At 23.8% G+C, this 18,374-nt stretch overlaps 1 protein-coding gene across 1 annotated transcript; it reads right to left on the reverse strand.

Moving 5' to 3' along the window:
* Positions 1 to 17,738: 17,738 nt before the first annotated feature.
* On the reverse strand, positions 17,739 to 18,329 carry LOC145848507 (14-3-3 protein 1-like). The gene has a single exon (XM_082953932.1). The coding sequence runs from the start codon at positions 18,327 to 18,329 to the stop codon at positions 17,739 to 17,741; it is 591 nt and encodes a 196-aa protein (XP_082810058.1).
* Positions 18,330 to 18,374: the final 45 nt, after the last annotated feature.

Here is an 18,374-nt window from a genome sequence, read left to right on the forward strand (position 1 = left end):
TTATATCTCTTTAGACTTTGTAAATTTTTGTTTATAAATGTGTTACAATAAAGTTATCATTGTTCCATTTTTTTTTTTTGCTTTCCATAGAAGATTATTGAACTCTATGACTTTGATTTTTATATTTTAGGTGTCCTAAGTTTAAAAAGGTGCAATCATCAATTCCTTCAAATATTTATAACAGATATTTTCATTTTAAATGGATAAACCTGTTATTCTTAGCTTATATGTTCCTTGCGCACCTAAGACTAAACTTGCTGAACTAAATTGATTAAGATTTTTCTCTTATATCGTGCAAGACAAGTTTAATCTTAGGCAAGAAAAATAGTGAAAAATTAAAAAGTATATATACGTAAATTTTGATTAATATTTTTTTTTTACATAAATGTACAGCTTAAACAAAAAATATTTTTGTAGTCAGATAAAGTTAAGAACCCCGTAAATGTACTCAATTAAACGTTATATAAGAAAACATGAAATATAATAATTTTATTCGCTACCTCTCATTTAGTTACACGCTTTTTCTGTGGACACAATGTGTGTAGATTCGCATGAGGTGACTGTGCTCACAGAAATAATAAGTTTTATAAGAACATTTACTCATATCCACGCTATTTAGCTACTAAGAAACCTAGTCTAGCTTTTTAGAATTTTTTTGACGGTATTTAGAAGCAATCGATTTTGCTCGTACACGTTATCAGCTTCTGAAAATAACAATTTAGAATAAACAAAAGATCGAGTTCCACTTCAGCATGTGGAAATACAATTGATAGCAATGCGTTATTTCTACTAAACTGTTGTTTATCTTTTTGTAAAAAGCCTTAATCAGTCCAATAAAGTGACAAACAAGTTGCTATTTTTCAGCTGTAACAGTATATTTTGTAATTAAATATGTTGTAGGTCATGTAGTACTGGGACACTTACATTTATTTACCTACCCTTTTCAAAGCCAAAACTTTAAATTTGAAATCAACATTAATATAATAAATTTAAATTTTCAAACATTTATTTTTGCTTTTATTAAAAAAACCATAACCAAAAAAGTCCTACGAAATTATAAAGACCTTAATTTAAATAAATATGTTAATGGTATGAGTTTTTTCTCCTTATTTCAATAAATGTTCAAATATAATTTTATTTCATATATGAATTTTTCTTTGAAATAAATAGTTATAAGTAAAAAGTTCTAAAACTGTCGAAAACAACAAGTTTATTAAATTTTTTGTACTTTCAAAAGGTGCTACAGAGCAGTAAAGATGAAAACATAATAAGCAAAAACACAATGATCCAAGTATAAAACTGAAAATGCTGATTGAGATAGCTAAGTCCCGTAACAAACTGGGATCCCAATCCAGCCAAATATCAGCAAGGATCCGGCTGGATCCGGATCTTTTTAAAATTTAGGATTCGGCCGGATCCGATTCTTTATTAAAATTTAGGATTTTGCCGGATTCGAATGCGGATATTTTTTTAAAACTAAGATCTGTTCGGATCCGGATCTAAGCAAAAATGGCTAGAATTGGCTGTATCCGATACATCAATAAATAGTATACAGTTTTAACGACTGAAATTTTATAAATAAAAAAATTAAAACAAAAACATTTATTGAAAGAGAAAATACTAAAAGCTAACTTTTTCTTATAATTAGTTTGTGATTAAAAATATCAAGTTATTTTTTGGATGTTCACTTAAGAATATTATTAAAAAATAATACAAGAGAAAAACTAAAATAAATCAAAATACTAAGATGTAATTGTCAGAATTAAAATCATCGTCTACATCTGTTGACAATTATAATTGTCAAAACAAATAACACAGTTTTAGTAAACAAAACCTATCATTTTAAATCAAATTAAATATGCTGTTTGACATAACCCTCTAATTACTTTTATATTCATATTAAAGTATGATAAACATGTTAACTAAATCGATATTTGTAAAAAAAAAAATACAAAGTCTAACAACATGTTAACTTAGAAACAAGCAACACTTGCCTATGTACGTTCAAGATACATTTCCAAAAAGTAAAGATGAGCTACTTATTTGTGATGATAAAAAAGTAAATTATGCTTTCCCAACAAGCTCAAAGGTCAGTTAATTCTAAAGACGTCAATTAAACACAAGTTATCTGCAGTAACGATGTCATAACTTATTGATTTTTAAAGAGATCTATAATGTATTATACATACTTAAATTTATAGTTTTAACTTAATCGAATTATTTCTACTTTTAAGGTTAAAACAAGAATTTTTTATTTTATAAGTTAGTATAAAACAAAATCTCATAGACAGTATAAAACATAAAAAAACATAACTTTCTAAAAAAAATTAGCTAAAAAGATCATCCAAATACAACTAAACTAAAATAAATTAAGTTTTTAAATTTTTTTAACAGGAGCTACAAAAAGTATTGATGAAAATATATTTCGTAGAAGATATCAGATTAAAGAAGAAGCTTAAATTATAAGATAATAAACTTCTATTTTCAATAATGTTGTTCATTTTTTATATACGTTTCAGCTTTCGTTTACTTACAAAATAATCAAACCGTAGCTAGAATATTTTTTTAAATTTTTAACTATCTTATATTATGCTAGTTTTAAAAATTTATGAAAACCACGTTAAAAACAAAAAATAGTATCACAGGCATCTATTGCATTTGATAAGAAAATATATACTTTAATATTAGTCTTTTTTTGACAAAAGTTATATTTTTGTCATAATCACTTACATCTAAATCAATTTACAGTATTTGTATTTATACTACCTATTTTTATTCAATAATATCTCTACAATATTGTTTTAATTTTAATGTTCCATTTCGTAAACTTTTAAGCTGGTAAAATTATAAAACACAATCTCAGGCAAATATAAAAGATCTTATAAAAGTTTTACAATTAAAAATATTATAAAAAAATTAGGCTGATACGTTTTAAAAATAAGCAGTTTCAAATTAAACATTTTTTCTAGCATTTATTAAGTTTATCTTATGAATTTGAAAAAACCAATTTAAATTACATATCATGAATATATTTGATTTTAAAAAAGTTATAAAACACTTGTTATGAAATTTACAAATTATATTTTTTAAATTTTCATACAGCTTAAGCCGAAAAAGTTTTTTAAAATGTCCCATTAAAACTAGTTTATTTTAACTTCGATTTGTCTACATTTTTATTAAGTTCAAATCATTGTATGTTTAAATTCAACTCAAGTTAAACTAAAATTATTTTTAAAAACTTAACTGATACATTCGTAATTAGTTTTTGAAGTATTGATGTTATACGAATTGTTCACTCTCGGTCAGACTTGTTAAAATGCTAACAATTACTATGGTAATTCAGCAATGAAGCGTATAAACTTTGGTTTGTTTTAAGTTAGTAATTTCACGCTCGAGTAAACAAAGCAGAGCTTTTTAACATGTCTGCTCTCGGTTTATATTTGGTTCAACTGAGAAGTTTACGTAAGTTTTTTTTACAATTGTAGTTAGTAAAAAAATATATTTACGCTATGAATAAAAACTACTCAAGTCCTAAGGAAAAAATATCAACAAATAAATTATTAAAAGGTTAAAAAATAAGAAAAAGCTTCAATTTCTATCTACATGGTTTAAATTTAAACTAGTATAATTATTTCTTTAACATTCAAGAAATATCAAAAAATTATATTTAGTTTTCATCTATTAAATATATTTTTATTGATATCCAATGATATACTTGGAATCAAACTTTTTACTTTAAATTTTAAATCAAAGTTCGTTTTAAAAATTAATTTAATTAGGCGAAAATATTTTTTAATATAAGTTTTTCCCATAAACTAACATAATAAAACCATAAAAACTAAAATCTTTTTACTCACTTATTATTCAATTTAAAAAGTAAACAAATTTTCGTTTAGTCAATAAATGCGTAAAAGTCAGTTTGGCAGGAAAAATATATCTTTTTCAATTTTTCGTATCTAACGGAACTAAGGTTGCAAACAATTTTTTTGTTGAACAGAATAGGTTTAGTGCTGCTATTTTTAGTAAGTATCAGAACGTTCTAGTATCTTATTGTGTCAATGGTTCAATTTTTATGTAGTGTTAATTCAATGTTTTGCTCTAATTGGTACATCATTATAGAAAAATTCAAAATTATTAGTTTATGTTTTCTAGCATGCAAATTTTTTGTAGCGTTTTGGTATTGTTGATATTTGTAACGCACTATACTTGTAGTATTAAAGGTAGTCAAATGAGAGCACTCTAACCTGCAAAAAAAACCAGTGAACTCAAGTTGAATTTAAGTTATACTGTACAACCCAGAGTTATGTTCATATAAATTAAATCACGAGTAATGAGAATAAATGTTACGCTGTAACTATACTGGGGCCCGCGAATAGATTTACCTTTTGAAATGATTGCCTGTTGACCTCTTACTTATAATGGATAGAAACTGAACAGTTTTTTAATAAATTTAACTTTTTGGGTTTTATAAATGGATTTAAATTAAAATTTAGTAACAAACTGCTTATACATACATGTAAATACTTATATATTTAAATCGAATTTCAATGCTTTTTAAAGCAGTAAATAATATTAGCATGAGCTCTTTTACTATATAACATTCTAAAAAATTAACGTTTATCAGAGTAAATTTTAAACACTTTCACACAAAATTATCAAAGTAAACTAGATTTTTGCAAACTTGTGTTTACATCGAAATATTTAAGAACTTCATGTTGAAATAAAGTCTACACTTAAAATTTTTGTACTAATAAAATAAAAACGTTTATAAAGTGACAAAATTAACCCATTAAAAAAAAAAAATTAAGCAGTGTAAGTATTTAAAAAATGTGTTTTAGTTTAGAAAAGAACTATTAATATTTTCTCATTGTTAAAAGAATTCACAAAATTGTTTAATGAAATATGCAAAGGCAAAACATTACTTACCCTTTAATGACACATGCTTACCTTAAATATGTATAAAAAACACGGCTTCTAAACTTGTTTCTATGAACCAACATAGTAAATTTTGTTAGTTATAGTCCCTTACTATTTAATCAAGCATTTAAACATAAACCAGTTTTTCGCCGGTTTACTAAATAACGCATCTGTTAGCACAAATCACCAAAAACCTTAACCGCAAAGCTTAACCAGTTTTGCATTAGTAACCAAACTGTAATTTAACAGTAAACTGACTTTTAAAAACATTACAGCTTTATGTACAGTTTTTTTCACTAGCTATTTTTTAATTCTTAAAAAAACTATTATTCTTTGCTTCAGTGACTGAATTTTATTTTTGAGTTATTTATTAACTTAAAATAAACTTTAGGACTGTGTATGATTACAATACCTAACGTTTAGTAAATACAACAAGCATACTTTTTCGTTACAGTTTTTAAACAAATGACATAGAAAATAAGCAGATCCTATATAAAGTTAGCAGATAATTACCTTAACTTATAAAATGCTGAACTTAGCAAAACTTTTAGCAAACTGTTGATTAATAAACAAACTAATTAATTATATTATAGCTATTTTTTGTGTTAGTTTAGTTGGTTTGATGATTTAATCTAAAAAAATAAATTTGTTTCGACTCAAACACTATTATTTTTTCTTTAAAAACTGAGTCAACTAAAACTAATTTTTTTTAATATAAACCTATAAAAATAAAAAACTTTCTAAATTTCTGAAATTATAGTTTAGGGCAAGTTAGGACGTGTAACATTTAAGAAAAAACTAAAAACTTGTAAAAGTTTCATTAAATAGTTTAAGGACTAATTTAGTAAAAAATCATTTCTATTAAGTTATTTGTAAACAATAAGCTTATTGTAATACTTGAAACTTTTGAAATATTTATATTTCAATATAATAATAAGCTTTATAGTTGATGTTTACAATAAATCTCCCAACGGGACTCCAGTTTGCAGCTACTTTTTTATATTATTTTTAATTTTTAAACATAGAATTAAAACAAATCTTTTTAAGAGTTTTTCGGTCCTAAAGTAAAGTAGCATAAATTCTTTAAATTAGGTAATTTAATTTTTAATTTTTAACAAATCTGTAAAGTATATTTATAACATTAAAACAAATGTATGTCTACAATGCGACAATTAATTATTATATAAAACAAAACATTTAAGTAAAAAATTTAATTTATTGTCAACATTAAATCAAACTGCAACAAAACTAATGAATAAAATGAAACAATACTCATTCAAACTTAAAGTAAATAATACAAACAAAGTAAACTTGCACAGAAGCCTTACTTTGAAGTTTAACAAAGGTTTAACATAGATTTCAAATGGATCTCTGCGCGATTCTTTAAACTTTCAGTCAACTGCGGTAGACAATATGAACCCTTTTCATAAGCTTCTTTAGCGAATTCGAAAGCTATTTCATTTTTGTTAAGAAGTTCGCGGTAAAATGTTGAAAATAGGCATGCAATAACGATTCTTACTGGATGAGCTGGATTCAGGTTTTCATTTGCTATCTTCCATGCCTCTTCATAAAGCTCATGTGCTTTATTTTTTTCATCTTTTTTTACACTTATTTTGTGTGTAAAATGCTAACCATGATATTGACTAGCTTTAAAACGCTTATAATCAGCAATAGCTTCTTTACTGATGTCTTTTTCTACAAACTTATCATTAAACAGGTTGATTGCATCGTTATATAAGTTATAAATAGCTTCTTTAGCATTGTTTAATACATTACTATTTAACTTTTTATCTACTTTCGATTCATAAAAAATATCAACAAATGGCCATTTTAAGTGTTGAATGCTATCATAAAGAAGACATCTTTCAGAAAAGTTGAGAGGACATTCCAATTTAAATAGTTCTTTCATGTAAGTAATCACACTGACAAACAGAGAATTTTCAAAACTCTTCTTAGCAAGAGAGACCAATTCACTTTTATTAACTTCAAACATTTTGGTAACAAAACTGAAAATACAATTTATTTGTATTGTTTAAACTAAACTACTTTTATTTAAAATATTACAGTTTATAAATGCTTGAAAAGTTATAAATATTGTACTTTTTTAATTGCTAATCTTTGTTTTTTTAATTGTAAAGTTCAAAGTCAAAAATTAAATAGTAGTGCTGTTGTGTTTAAGGCAGATAGTAAAAATATTTATTCTTTTAATTGATTTATGTATTTTATTTATAGAATAGTTTTGTTAATTAGTTCAAATAGTTAAGAAAGCTGTTGGATGTAAACCATTTGTATATTTTAGTTTAATGCGGATAAATTTATACCTACAATTGAATTGAAATTATTAAGAAACATTTTTGTCAATACATTATTTCTTTATATTAAAAACTGTTATAATTTTATGAGAATATTTAGCTTTTAAATTCATTAATGCTAAAGTTAAGTTAATTTAACTCTTAATTTATTAATAAAAAAACTGGGAAGTAATTTGTGTAGTTCTTTTACATTAATCCTAAAACTACTTGAACTTTTTTTAAATATCGTTAGTTTTGATTATAGCAATAATGATCATAGATATAAAAATGTAGAAAGAAATCGATAATTAAGTTCAAAAGTAAGCATTGTTAATAATTTTTAATAATTATAGATTTTCATGATACCATTATCGTAACACAATTAAATGTACATTTAAAACTTACTAATTGTATGTTTATGTTTTTGTTTTATAAAATATGTATTACTTAGATAGTTTAAACATTTTTTTGAACTTTTTGCTTTAAAACTAACTCAGGTTTATATTTGTATATAAACGTATTCATCAACTGTGTTTCAGTTTTTTTTATTTAATGAACATTGAAGTATGAAAGTCATGCGGTGTTATTTATATAATTTAAAAAAAACCTGAGCATAGTAACAGCATCTTACATAAATATTTTGTATTTCAATGCAAGTAAAAAAAAGATAATTTCATTAGCGTAAACTAAAAGTTGTTACTAAATTAAAAACTGTTGGTAATGTGGTTTATAAAAACATTTTTTTTTCATTGTAAGCAAAACAGTGTATCTTTTTTTAATAAGCATATTTATAGTCTATTTTTCGATTACTCTCAGGATGCAGAATTGTATAGAAGCAAAGTTTGTTTTAAAATAAAAAGTGTTTTAACAATAATACTACTCAATGGAATTATATGTAAAACACTAATGATTTTATTGAGGTCAGAACTTTTTCGAGTACTTCTGTCATTTCAGGAATAAATGGTTTTATTAATTGTGTAAGGCATTCCTTGTTTTACAACTTTTGAAGACTAGATAAAAGCATAACTTTGTTATCGGTAAAAATTTTTAAATGACCGTTTATTGTCTTGATTGCAGATATTTATATTTCTAGTATATTATTTAACCGATTATATTAAGTAGACGTAACACTAGCAAAAATTACATTAAAAAAAAACATTTGCACTAAGCACTTATTATTTTTAGAATTTTCTTTGCAAAATTCAAATTAAATCTTAAGTTAGGATCAAAAATAAAATAATAATCTTTGTGTTGCATAAAAACTTAAAAACTTTTAAAGACTGCTCAAAAATTAAAATCACCACATTTTGGCCCCTTCAATAGTCGAGACCCCTCTTCTTAGATTAAAGCCCCTAGACTTGCTTAAATACCTCATCCCAAAAGGTAACTCTGTTTACGACGATGTTAACTAAGATACAAGGCCTTAATACTAATTAAATTACGTAAATGAATTTGGAAAGTTTTCAAAAACAAAAATATTAGTTAACATTAATTGTTACCTTATACTTAAATTTGTCAAAACGAAATAAATTTATTTTAAATATATGTTGTTTAATTTATTAAATAAAGAATAACTATATAAAAACACTGTTCAAGTACGTTTAGTATTGTTTGGTACAAAATTAAACAGTTAATTAATACTTTTGAAGTTTTTGATATTTATTTGAATAATTTCTTTCTGTTATTTATAAAATTAATTTTTATGTTATGTGTAGTTTTTTCCAAATGAAAAAAATTAAAAAGTATAACGTTTTTCAGATGTTTTACACTATAAACTTGTTACTATTGACTTATTTTATAATAAAGTGCATAATATTATGTTTCAGTACTAGTAAAATGTGAATTCGGTTAAACTTAAGGAGGTGATTTATATCTTTTATATTATTTAATGTTTATTAAGTTAAGAGCTCTTTAATTAAAAAAAATTATAACGTTAAAACACTATCGTATACATTTCTAAGGTATAAAATCTTAAACACTTAATACATTTTACTAATAATTTTTATGTATAACTAATATACAACTTTACTTTTTTTGTTTTAAGAACGTTTTTTAGCTAATAAATACTTTGAAGGCCGCATATTTTTTGCTTCAAGGTCTGATGTATATATAAATATACAAAGTTGTTAAAAATTTGCATTTGAATTTTATTTATTGATTTTTAATACATTTTATAAAATTAGTTAATTAAAAACTAATCAATAAGTTTACACAGTTAAGCAAATAGTTTGCGTTTGGTTAACAAAGAAAACTTTAAACAAAAACTTAATTACAATTTTCTATAATAAGCACTTCATTTCAACATATTGGCCTGAACAGTTACTTTCAGGAATACTTTTCATTTCAACATAACCGCTGTTATCTTCAACTTCTGTGTTTTTATCTTTTATGCTTTCATTATTTCCTAATAGTACAGTATCTGCTTATTATACAAATTATTTATGTTGTACTAGTTTATACATTTAACTTATTCAAGTGTCTAATTTTTTAATAACAGTTAAATAAACTAACCATCTATTTCTGCATACTCTGGTTCGCACTTTGTCTTATAAAAATCTAAAAGAAAGAAACTTAATTAATTTCATGCATCTTTTTTTATTTTAGGTTTATTTAAAAAAATAAAACAAAATAAAGTTGAAAATTATTTTTATTTCGCGTAAAACTTTAGATGAGTTTAAAGCTTGAAGAGTTGTTAGTAAAATTAATATTAAAAAACATTTAAAAATTTCCTAGCTGTTTAATTTTTTATAGTGTTAAATAACCTTTAATGCTATATTGTCTGTTTTGAATATTATCTATTTTCTTGCGTGTTTCTGTATAAAGTGTTTCAAATTATTTGAAATTTCCAAAAAAAAATTATCATATAAAATGCATTTCAATTTAAAAAAATATTAAATTAACTGAAGCATCTATAATCCTCTATGAAGTTTAATAAATATATATTTAAAACAAAAACAAAATTAGTCTAATTTAAACAAGGATAATGAGTAATCAAATTCTCTTTGTTTGCATAATTCTGGCTTGTTTAAGTGAATATAAATAGCTTCTATTTTAATTAAATCAAAAATGTTCGTGCAACTTCTTAAAACTTTGAACTTTGTCTCACTGTAATTATTACCACATTTAGGATTTTTTACTAAGTGCTCTGAAATTGATGATCTTTTTGTTGCGTTTAAGGTTGCATTACTCATTTTCTTCGGTTGATTTTTGATATGGTCTTTCACGCACTTAGGTACGTGCTCTTTTATTCTTGTTTCTAAATGCCTAGAAGTTTGTCCTATATAGCTGTTTGCGCAACAGCATTTATACGTGTATACCACGCAACTTTTGTGTTTGTAGGATATTAGATCTTTACCTCTAGGATTTAGGATAGCAGCAGAAGTAAAAATTACTCTTGGTTTAGATGTATGGTAAACTTTTATAAATATGCATAATTATATACGTTTCATTTTTTTCAAACAATTGTTTTATCTTCTTATGAACAGAAGACTAATAGTTATAAAGTTTTGAAAAATTATTTAAAACATTCAAATGTACCTCTAACTGATTGTGAATTCACTTTGTATGCTAAATACAACGAAACCAAACTTTGATATAACAAGAAGACTTTTGACATTTTAGATAATTGTTTGTTTTATAAGTAATCCAAGACTTTAGAAGTCAACTTTTTTTATTAATAAACTTAACTAGTTTTAACTAATAAAATTTAAATTTTAACACTAATTTTGAAACGTTAATTTATAGTTATATAATTATTTTAATCTAAAAAACATTATTCACTATAACGTAGCTATACTTAAATTACTTAAGTTTTAATAAGCTGAAAACTCCCCGTCATGTAATTTAAGTTTTATTTTAAAATTCAAGTAATCAACTTAAAGAAAAACGTTTAACATAAACCTCAATGGAATTAACGTTTTAAGTCTATTTAAAGCTTTTTTTTTAGAAAGCTAACATTTTCAGCTAACAGTTTAAACGTTTTATAAATGAACTTAAAATTTTGTTAATATAAATAACTACTAATCATTTCAAAACACATAACATAAAACTTTATGTAAAAGAATATTTTATGCAGTACGTTAGGTTGACAGTTATAAAAAAATTTGATTCATCTAAAACACTCGATATATTATTACTTTTTTTAAGTTACAATCAATCAAAATTGTATAATAAGTGATAACTAATACAACTAATTTAATTGCAAAGTTTTTTTTGCTACAAATTAATATAAAAAAACTTACTGTTTTATATACTAATTAATGAAGCCTGTCGTAACTATATTGAACAAAAGGTTTAGTATATAAAATTTATGTTTCAAAAGCAAGCAATTAAACATTTAGTCTTGACACTTAGTTGTAAACTTTGTTTTTTTTTAATTTACTCTACTGAGAATTTCCTTCTACATGTTATATTTTTTAACATTGATTGGTGGTTTATAAACGCAAAACTGACTAAATTTGTGTATAAAATTATAAAAACAAATTATACTATTTTTTCGTAAATGCATAAAGGAAAAAATAAAATATCTGTAAAATTTATTTTAAAACAAAATAAATAAGCTTAAATAAAACTAAAAAGAAATATTGTATTTAGTTTGTTGTCTAAAAGATAATTAAGTTTAAATACTTGGTAGTAATTAACTATTTTATCGGTGTTTGTTTTAGTAAAATCTTAAAAGTAAAAAAAAGACAAAAGAAAAATACAACCTTTATAAAAAATAAAGTTGTTTAATATTAAGTGTGAAAACAATTACTTAAATAAGTTATGCTTATTAGCAGCTTAAATCTTTATTTTGATAAGTTCTAAAGTGTCTAAGATATTTATACTTTTCTTTTAAAGTACTTTTATCTTCAAAGAAACACATAAGTGCGAAAAAATATAACAATTCTATTTAAACTTTTTAAGTTCTTGTTTGCTTATTTGTTGTATAAAAGTAGATTAAATAGATTGACTGTAAACATTTAAAAAGGATACTTTAAAATTAAATAAAACAAATTATACAGTAATCTTCCTTTATTCTACCAACATATGTTTCTGTGTGTCAACGAATCAACACACTTCAACTGGGTTCTGTAAAAAAATAATTACTGTAATGAGAGAATAGAAGCATAGAATAAAGTAGGTGTATATATGTTTTCATTAAAATAAGGTATATTCTACAGATAATAGTTATTAATAGGTGAAATACTTAACATTAAATCCGACTGTTATAAAACTATATGATATTTGTAATTATTAAGTCTAAAATAAATTAAGTAAGCTAAATTACACAACAAAATATAATATAAACAAACAACTTACGTTAATAGGAAAGATAACTAAATCAAAATTTGCCGTTGTTAACTAACGAAAAATTACATTTGTTACAACTAATAATTACGTCACAATGTAAATGAGGCCACCTAATTATTCAATTTGTACTGCAAGAACATTAATTTTGTTTTTATGTAATCTATTTTGAACAAAAATAAAACATTAACCATCAGTTAGTAAATCAATAAAATTTAATAAAACTTAACGACGCTGAAGGCAATAAAAGTCACAGAAACTCGGTGTAACATGTATATTATATATTGAATGTTAGTAATGATTGAATCAAAGTTATATAGAATTAGGAAGCAGATTTAGTTCAAATGTGAAAATCAAAAAGTGAAAAAATGAAAAATTTAAACTTTAAGGAAAAAAAATTAAATTTTAAGAAAAACAAAACACAAAAACATAAATTATTACTAGGCTTACAATGTACTGACCGATAATTAATTTACAGCGACATACATAAAATTATAGTTACCTGGATTAAATATATATTGTATTTTATGATTAATAAAATAATTAATTGGTAAAGTTGGAGTCGGCTGTTTAATTTAAATATCCCTTACAGATATTTTATATATTTAATAGGTAAATTGTGTTATATGTGAAAGTTTAAATGTAAAACAACAAGGTAGTCATATGCTAAGTATAAACCTGCAGTAAAAAACCTACTAGCTCTCTTGGGCGTAGTAGGTAAAAAGCACGGTTTATCTGTGATTTGAATACAGGCTTCCAATTAACTTGGAACTTAACATATAAAGGTGTGAAGAATTATAGTCGGAGGGTAAAGTGATATATGAAATTTCAGAGAATAGAAAGTGACTTGTGTGAAATAGATATAAATAATAAATGAATAAAACTATATGTTACTTAGGATATATAATTATATTAATATATGTTAAGTGAATGTGTGTGTGTGTGTGTATGTGGAAGGTGAATGAAAAGTATGAAAGGTGAGAAGGCGCCAAGGTGTTATTTGAAGAAGAACCGTCGGTTGTGTGCACAGTTGTTTGAAATATCACGTCTTTTATTTAGTAATTGTTTACTATCTTCTGCTAAAATTGCCATTCGTTCAAGGTTGCATATTTGGCAGATCTTGCTCGCGCTACTGATGTTATGTTGGCGTGTTGGAGGATGCTCCATTCCATTTCTGTTTGGTTCCATACCTATCAAAATACTGCCAAACGAAATCTGACAATCTTGTACTTTTCTTTTTATTTACATGCTTAAAAGTATACTTATGCCCGGTGTACCTATCTTTAAAGTGACCTCCTGTCGAACCAATATACACCTTATCCTTATTATTATCATTAACATTATTATTGTTTATTTTTTTATCTTCACTAAGTTTACATTTAACACGCACCTTATACACAACATTTTTAATTAAGCAGTTACCATGTAACGGACAGTTTATTTTATTCGACTTACGACAGTTACAATTTTTACCTACATTGTTCTTGAATTTAAAACCACATTTAATTACTTCATCGTTATAAGTATTACAGATATTGGTATTTTCTGTTACTACAGTTATTATTATTATTATTATCATAATTATTATTGTTATAATATTTATTAATATTACTATTATTATTACTATTATTGGTTATGTCGTTATTATTAATACTATTACCATTGTTATTATTAATATGGTTACTACTATTACTCTTATTACCACTATCATTATTTGTATACTTATTATTATTATTATTATTATTATTGTTATTATTATTATTATTATTATTATTATTATTATTTTTATTATTATTATTATTATTATTATTATTATTATTATTATTATTATTATTATTATTATTATTATTGTTATTATTGTTTATATTATTATTATTATTATTATTATTTTTTTTTTTTTTTTTTTTTATTGTTATTATTATTATCATCATTATTATAATTATCATTATTATTCATATTATTATTATTATAATTACTATTATTATTATTAATATAATTATTATTATTACTATTATTATTAGAACATGATTCCTTATGTACAATTGAGTTTATATTTTTAGTTAGGTTTTACTGATACTTCTAGTTATAGGCCTATTATAATTGATTTTATTAATTAGATTAATGTTATCATTATTGTTTATATTAACCTTGTTATTTTTACAATTGTTATCCTTTATGTCTAAACTAATATTAATTACGTTTGTGTTATCTGAATAGTTGCTATTATTTTTAATAGTATTAGGTTTATTGTTAATATTAATTTGTGCTGTCAACTCATTATATTTAGATAAAACAAAATTATTATGTGATTGTATTATTGACTTAACATTATTCATACAACTATAAGAAATTTTTAAAGTTTTTCTATTAAATATTTTACGGTAGCAATGATTATTTGGGAAATGTTTATCTACTAATTTCAAAAATTCTTTACCCAAGTTTACGTTAATACTAGAACAGCATGGTGGGTTATACCACAACACACGGCTATTACGGGACTTATTACTTTTTTGCGTTTTAATATAATTTAATATCATTATTATTTTTACTATCAAAATTGTTTACAATATTATTAATGTTATAATCATTATTACTGTTACTTTTAAAACTATTATCATTATCGTTATTAATATTAAGTTGTTTGTTTATATTATATTTTGTTGTGTAATTTAGCTTACTTATTTATTTTAGACTTAATAATTACAAATATCATATAGTTTTATAACAGTCGGATTTAATGTTAAGTATTTCACCTAGTAATAACTATTATCTGTAGAATATACCTTATTTTAATGAAAACATATATACACCTACTTTATTCTATGCTTCTATTCTCTCATTACAGTAACTATTTTTTTACAGAACCCAGTTGAAGTGTGTTGATTCGTTGACACACAGAAACATATGTTGGTAGAATAAAGGAAGATTACTGTATAATTTGTTTTTATTTATATTCCAGTGAAGATACTTCACTAGGATCTTTTATTAGCAAACGATTTAACCAATATTTTTGAACAGTTACTTTAAAATTATAATTTTAATAACTAAATTATTTATACACATTGTATGACAACAAAAAACGTTTTTTTGAAGTTATCTAAAAAAGCTGAAAATAAACTTTTATAGTTATTCATAAAACATCTAAAAATTATAATGATAAGTAAAGTTTAGAACATACACTTGTATGAAAAAAATGAAGTTTGAACTAGAAATTTAAGTGACATCACGCCTTTTAGATTTTTAGACTGTTTTTTTTTTCACGATATTTTGAAATATTGATAAAAATGATAAATTTTTATAGTCAAAAAACACATTTTAGTTCAAAATTTATTTATTTAACTGATGAATATAGTATTTTTTTAAAGCTTCTCCCGCTCTTCGCAATTTTTCATTAGTCAAAGTATTTAACTTTTGAGTAATCAAATTATTTTTTTAATTATTTTAAGGAAAGTGGTTAGAAATCTAAAGTTTAACATATAGAAACAAAATATGCTCTAGGGCTTGAGATTTAAAACAACATCAGCTCAATTATATTGTTTGATATTTGCCCAATCTGTTGATAAATTTATTAAATAAAACAAGTTAATGAATATACGATTCAATGCTTTTATTTAGACATTTACACGTTTTAAAACAATCACACTTACGTTATTTTATTTAAAAAAAATACGTTAACATAACATCACATAATATTTTATATTTCATTTATATATGTTATTTATACGCAATATTTCATAAAAAAGCTTACTGGTATTCATAACTAATTTTTTTTTTCTTGCAATCAGTGGAACTAATGTATTTAAAATTAAAATTAAAAAAATCAATTATAACTAATATTTTTTTTTGTATTAGTAATTATTTATTGTTAGGCATAACAGTTAAATTTTTAGTACTCAAAAGACATCCCAAATTTGATAAAAGATCAAATAAGTTATGTAACTCAAAAAAAAATTCAAATATTTATTAAACAATACATCATACTCTACATAAAGTATCCAAAAATATCACATGATAAAATTTACATCAAGTACAGTAGGAGGAAAAAATAACAAAACGATAATTTTGTCTAGTTTTGTTTATTTTTATTATTTTACTTACATCCTTAAAAATAGTCAGTTTTTCAAAAAAAAAGGTCTAAAAAAATTACTTATAACCTAGTTCTCATACTTAGAAAATGTATTATAAAAAAAAAATAAAGTGATAGAAGATTTTGAAAATGCATATATTTTTTTTGGAAAATTTAATGTTATAAAACCCGGCTGTTTTCATTTTTAAGAATTTATATTAAAAGTTTTAATTTTAATAAACTATCAAAAACTGTCAATAAAATATTTCAATCGTTTTATTTTGTATTCCTAAATATCTTTTAAAACTTCAGCTATCTCATATATACAATGAAAAACCTTTTTCTAAAGCCTATTTAGCAATTACTACAGCTTTAGCTTTATTATCAAGCAGACACTACTAACAATTCAAAAGATTATACGCAATATAGGTTCTTACTAGATGAACTGGATTCAGATATTCATTTGCTATCTCTGTTTCCTGTTATAAAGCTCAAGTGCTTTGTTTTTATCATCTTCATTACATTTATCAAGTACGTGAAATGTCAAGTGACCGTTTTTTTTTACATTTTAAGCACTTATTACCAGCAACAGCTTCTTTATTTTTGCAATAAAACATTCATCTAATAGGAGGAATGCATCATAACACAAGTTACAAAAAGGTTTCTTTAGCATTGTGCTTATAGTCTAACATTTTATGTTTATTTGATTAATTAAGAATGCTATAAACAGACAATTTAAATTACAAAAACTTTTAAAAATAAGAATTTTTTTGAAAAATCAATGTGAAATTCCCCTTTATTAACTTAATTGTATTAAATTTACGGTGAGTTATACTTCACAAAAAAGAACTCAACTGAAAAGGAAAAATATAAGGTTCTATTAACTTTGATTTAAGAATAAACAGTTTTAGCAAAGTTAAAATTACTAGTTATAACCCAAAAATATATAATATAAATTTACTTTTATTTAATAATTGTCAACAATTATTTTATAACATTTTGTAAAATACTAAATCTAATGTATGTTCGGTATATACTGTGTTAGTTACTTAACACAAGTTAAATACTATCAGTTTAACTTAGTTTATTATCAACATAGTACAATGTTCTAAACATAACCAACAAATTAAGTTCAACAAAAGAGAAAGATAAATTCACTTTATACAAGAGCTAATCTAGTAATCTATCCCAGGGTCAACAAACTCCAGCAATTCTCTTAATAAGAATTCTGCGTGGTCTTTTAAACTTCCAATCAAGTTAGGTAGTTCAGGTACACCATCATGAAAAGCTTCATGGGCAATTTCATAAGCTACGTCATCATCATTGAGTACGTCAAAGTGAAATCGTGAGAAACTAAGGGCAATTTGGAGTCTCACTGGATGAGCCGGACTTACCCCTTCTTTTGCTATCTCTGTTGCCTCTTCATAAAGCTCAAAAGCTTTATTTTCAGCATCCTCGTTATATTCATTTGGTGTGTAAAGTGCTAGGTCTTGATATTGTACAGCTTTGAAAAGCTTATAATCTGCAACAGCTTCTCTATTGAGGTCTTTTTCAATAGGATTTTCTTCTAAAAAGTAGATTGCATCCATACACAAGCAACAAATGGCTTCTTTAGCATTTTTTATTAATTTACCATTCAGCTTTCCATCTAAGTCTTCGTCTTCTAGTATGTTGCTAATTGGACATTTTAATTCACTAAAACTACTGTATAAGAGATCTCTTTCCGATCGATTGAGAGGACATCCCAATCTAATCACTTCTTTCATGTAAGAAATCACATTGACAAACTGAAAATTTTCAAAACACTTCTT

The sequence above is a fragment of the Thalia democratica genome, unplaced genomic scaffold (assembly GCF_965202585.1).
Source record: "Thalia democratica unplaced genomic scaffold, ktThaDemo2.hap1.1 HAP1_SCAFFOLD_1479, whole genome shotgun sequence".
In the NCBI taxonomy this organism is placed as follows: Eukaryota; Metazoa; Chordata; class Thaliacea; order Salpida; family Salpidae; genus Thalia; species Thalia democratica.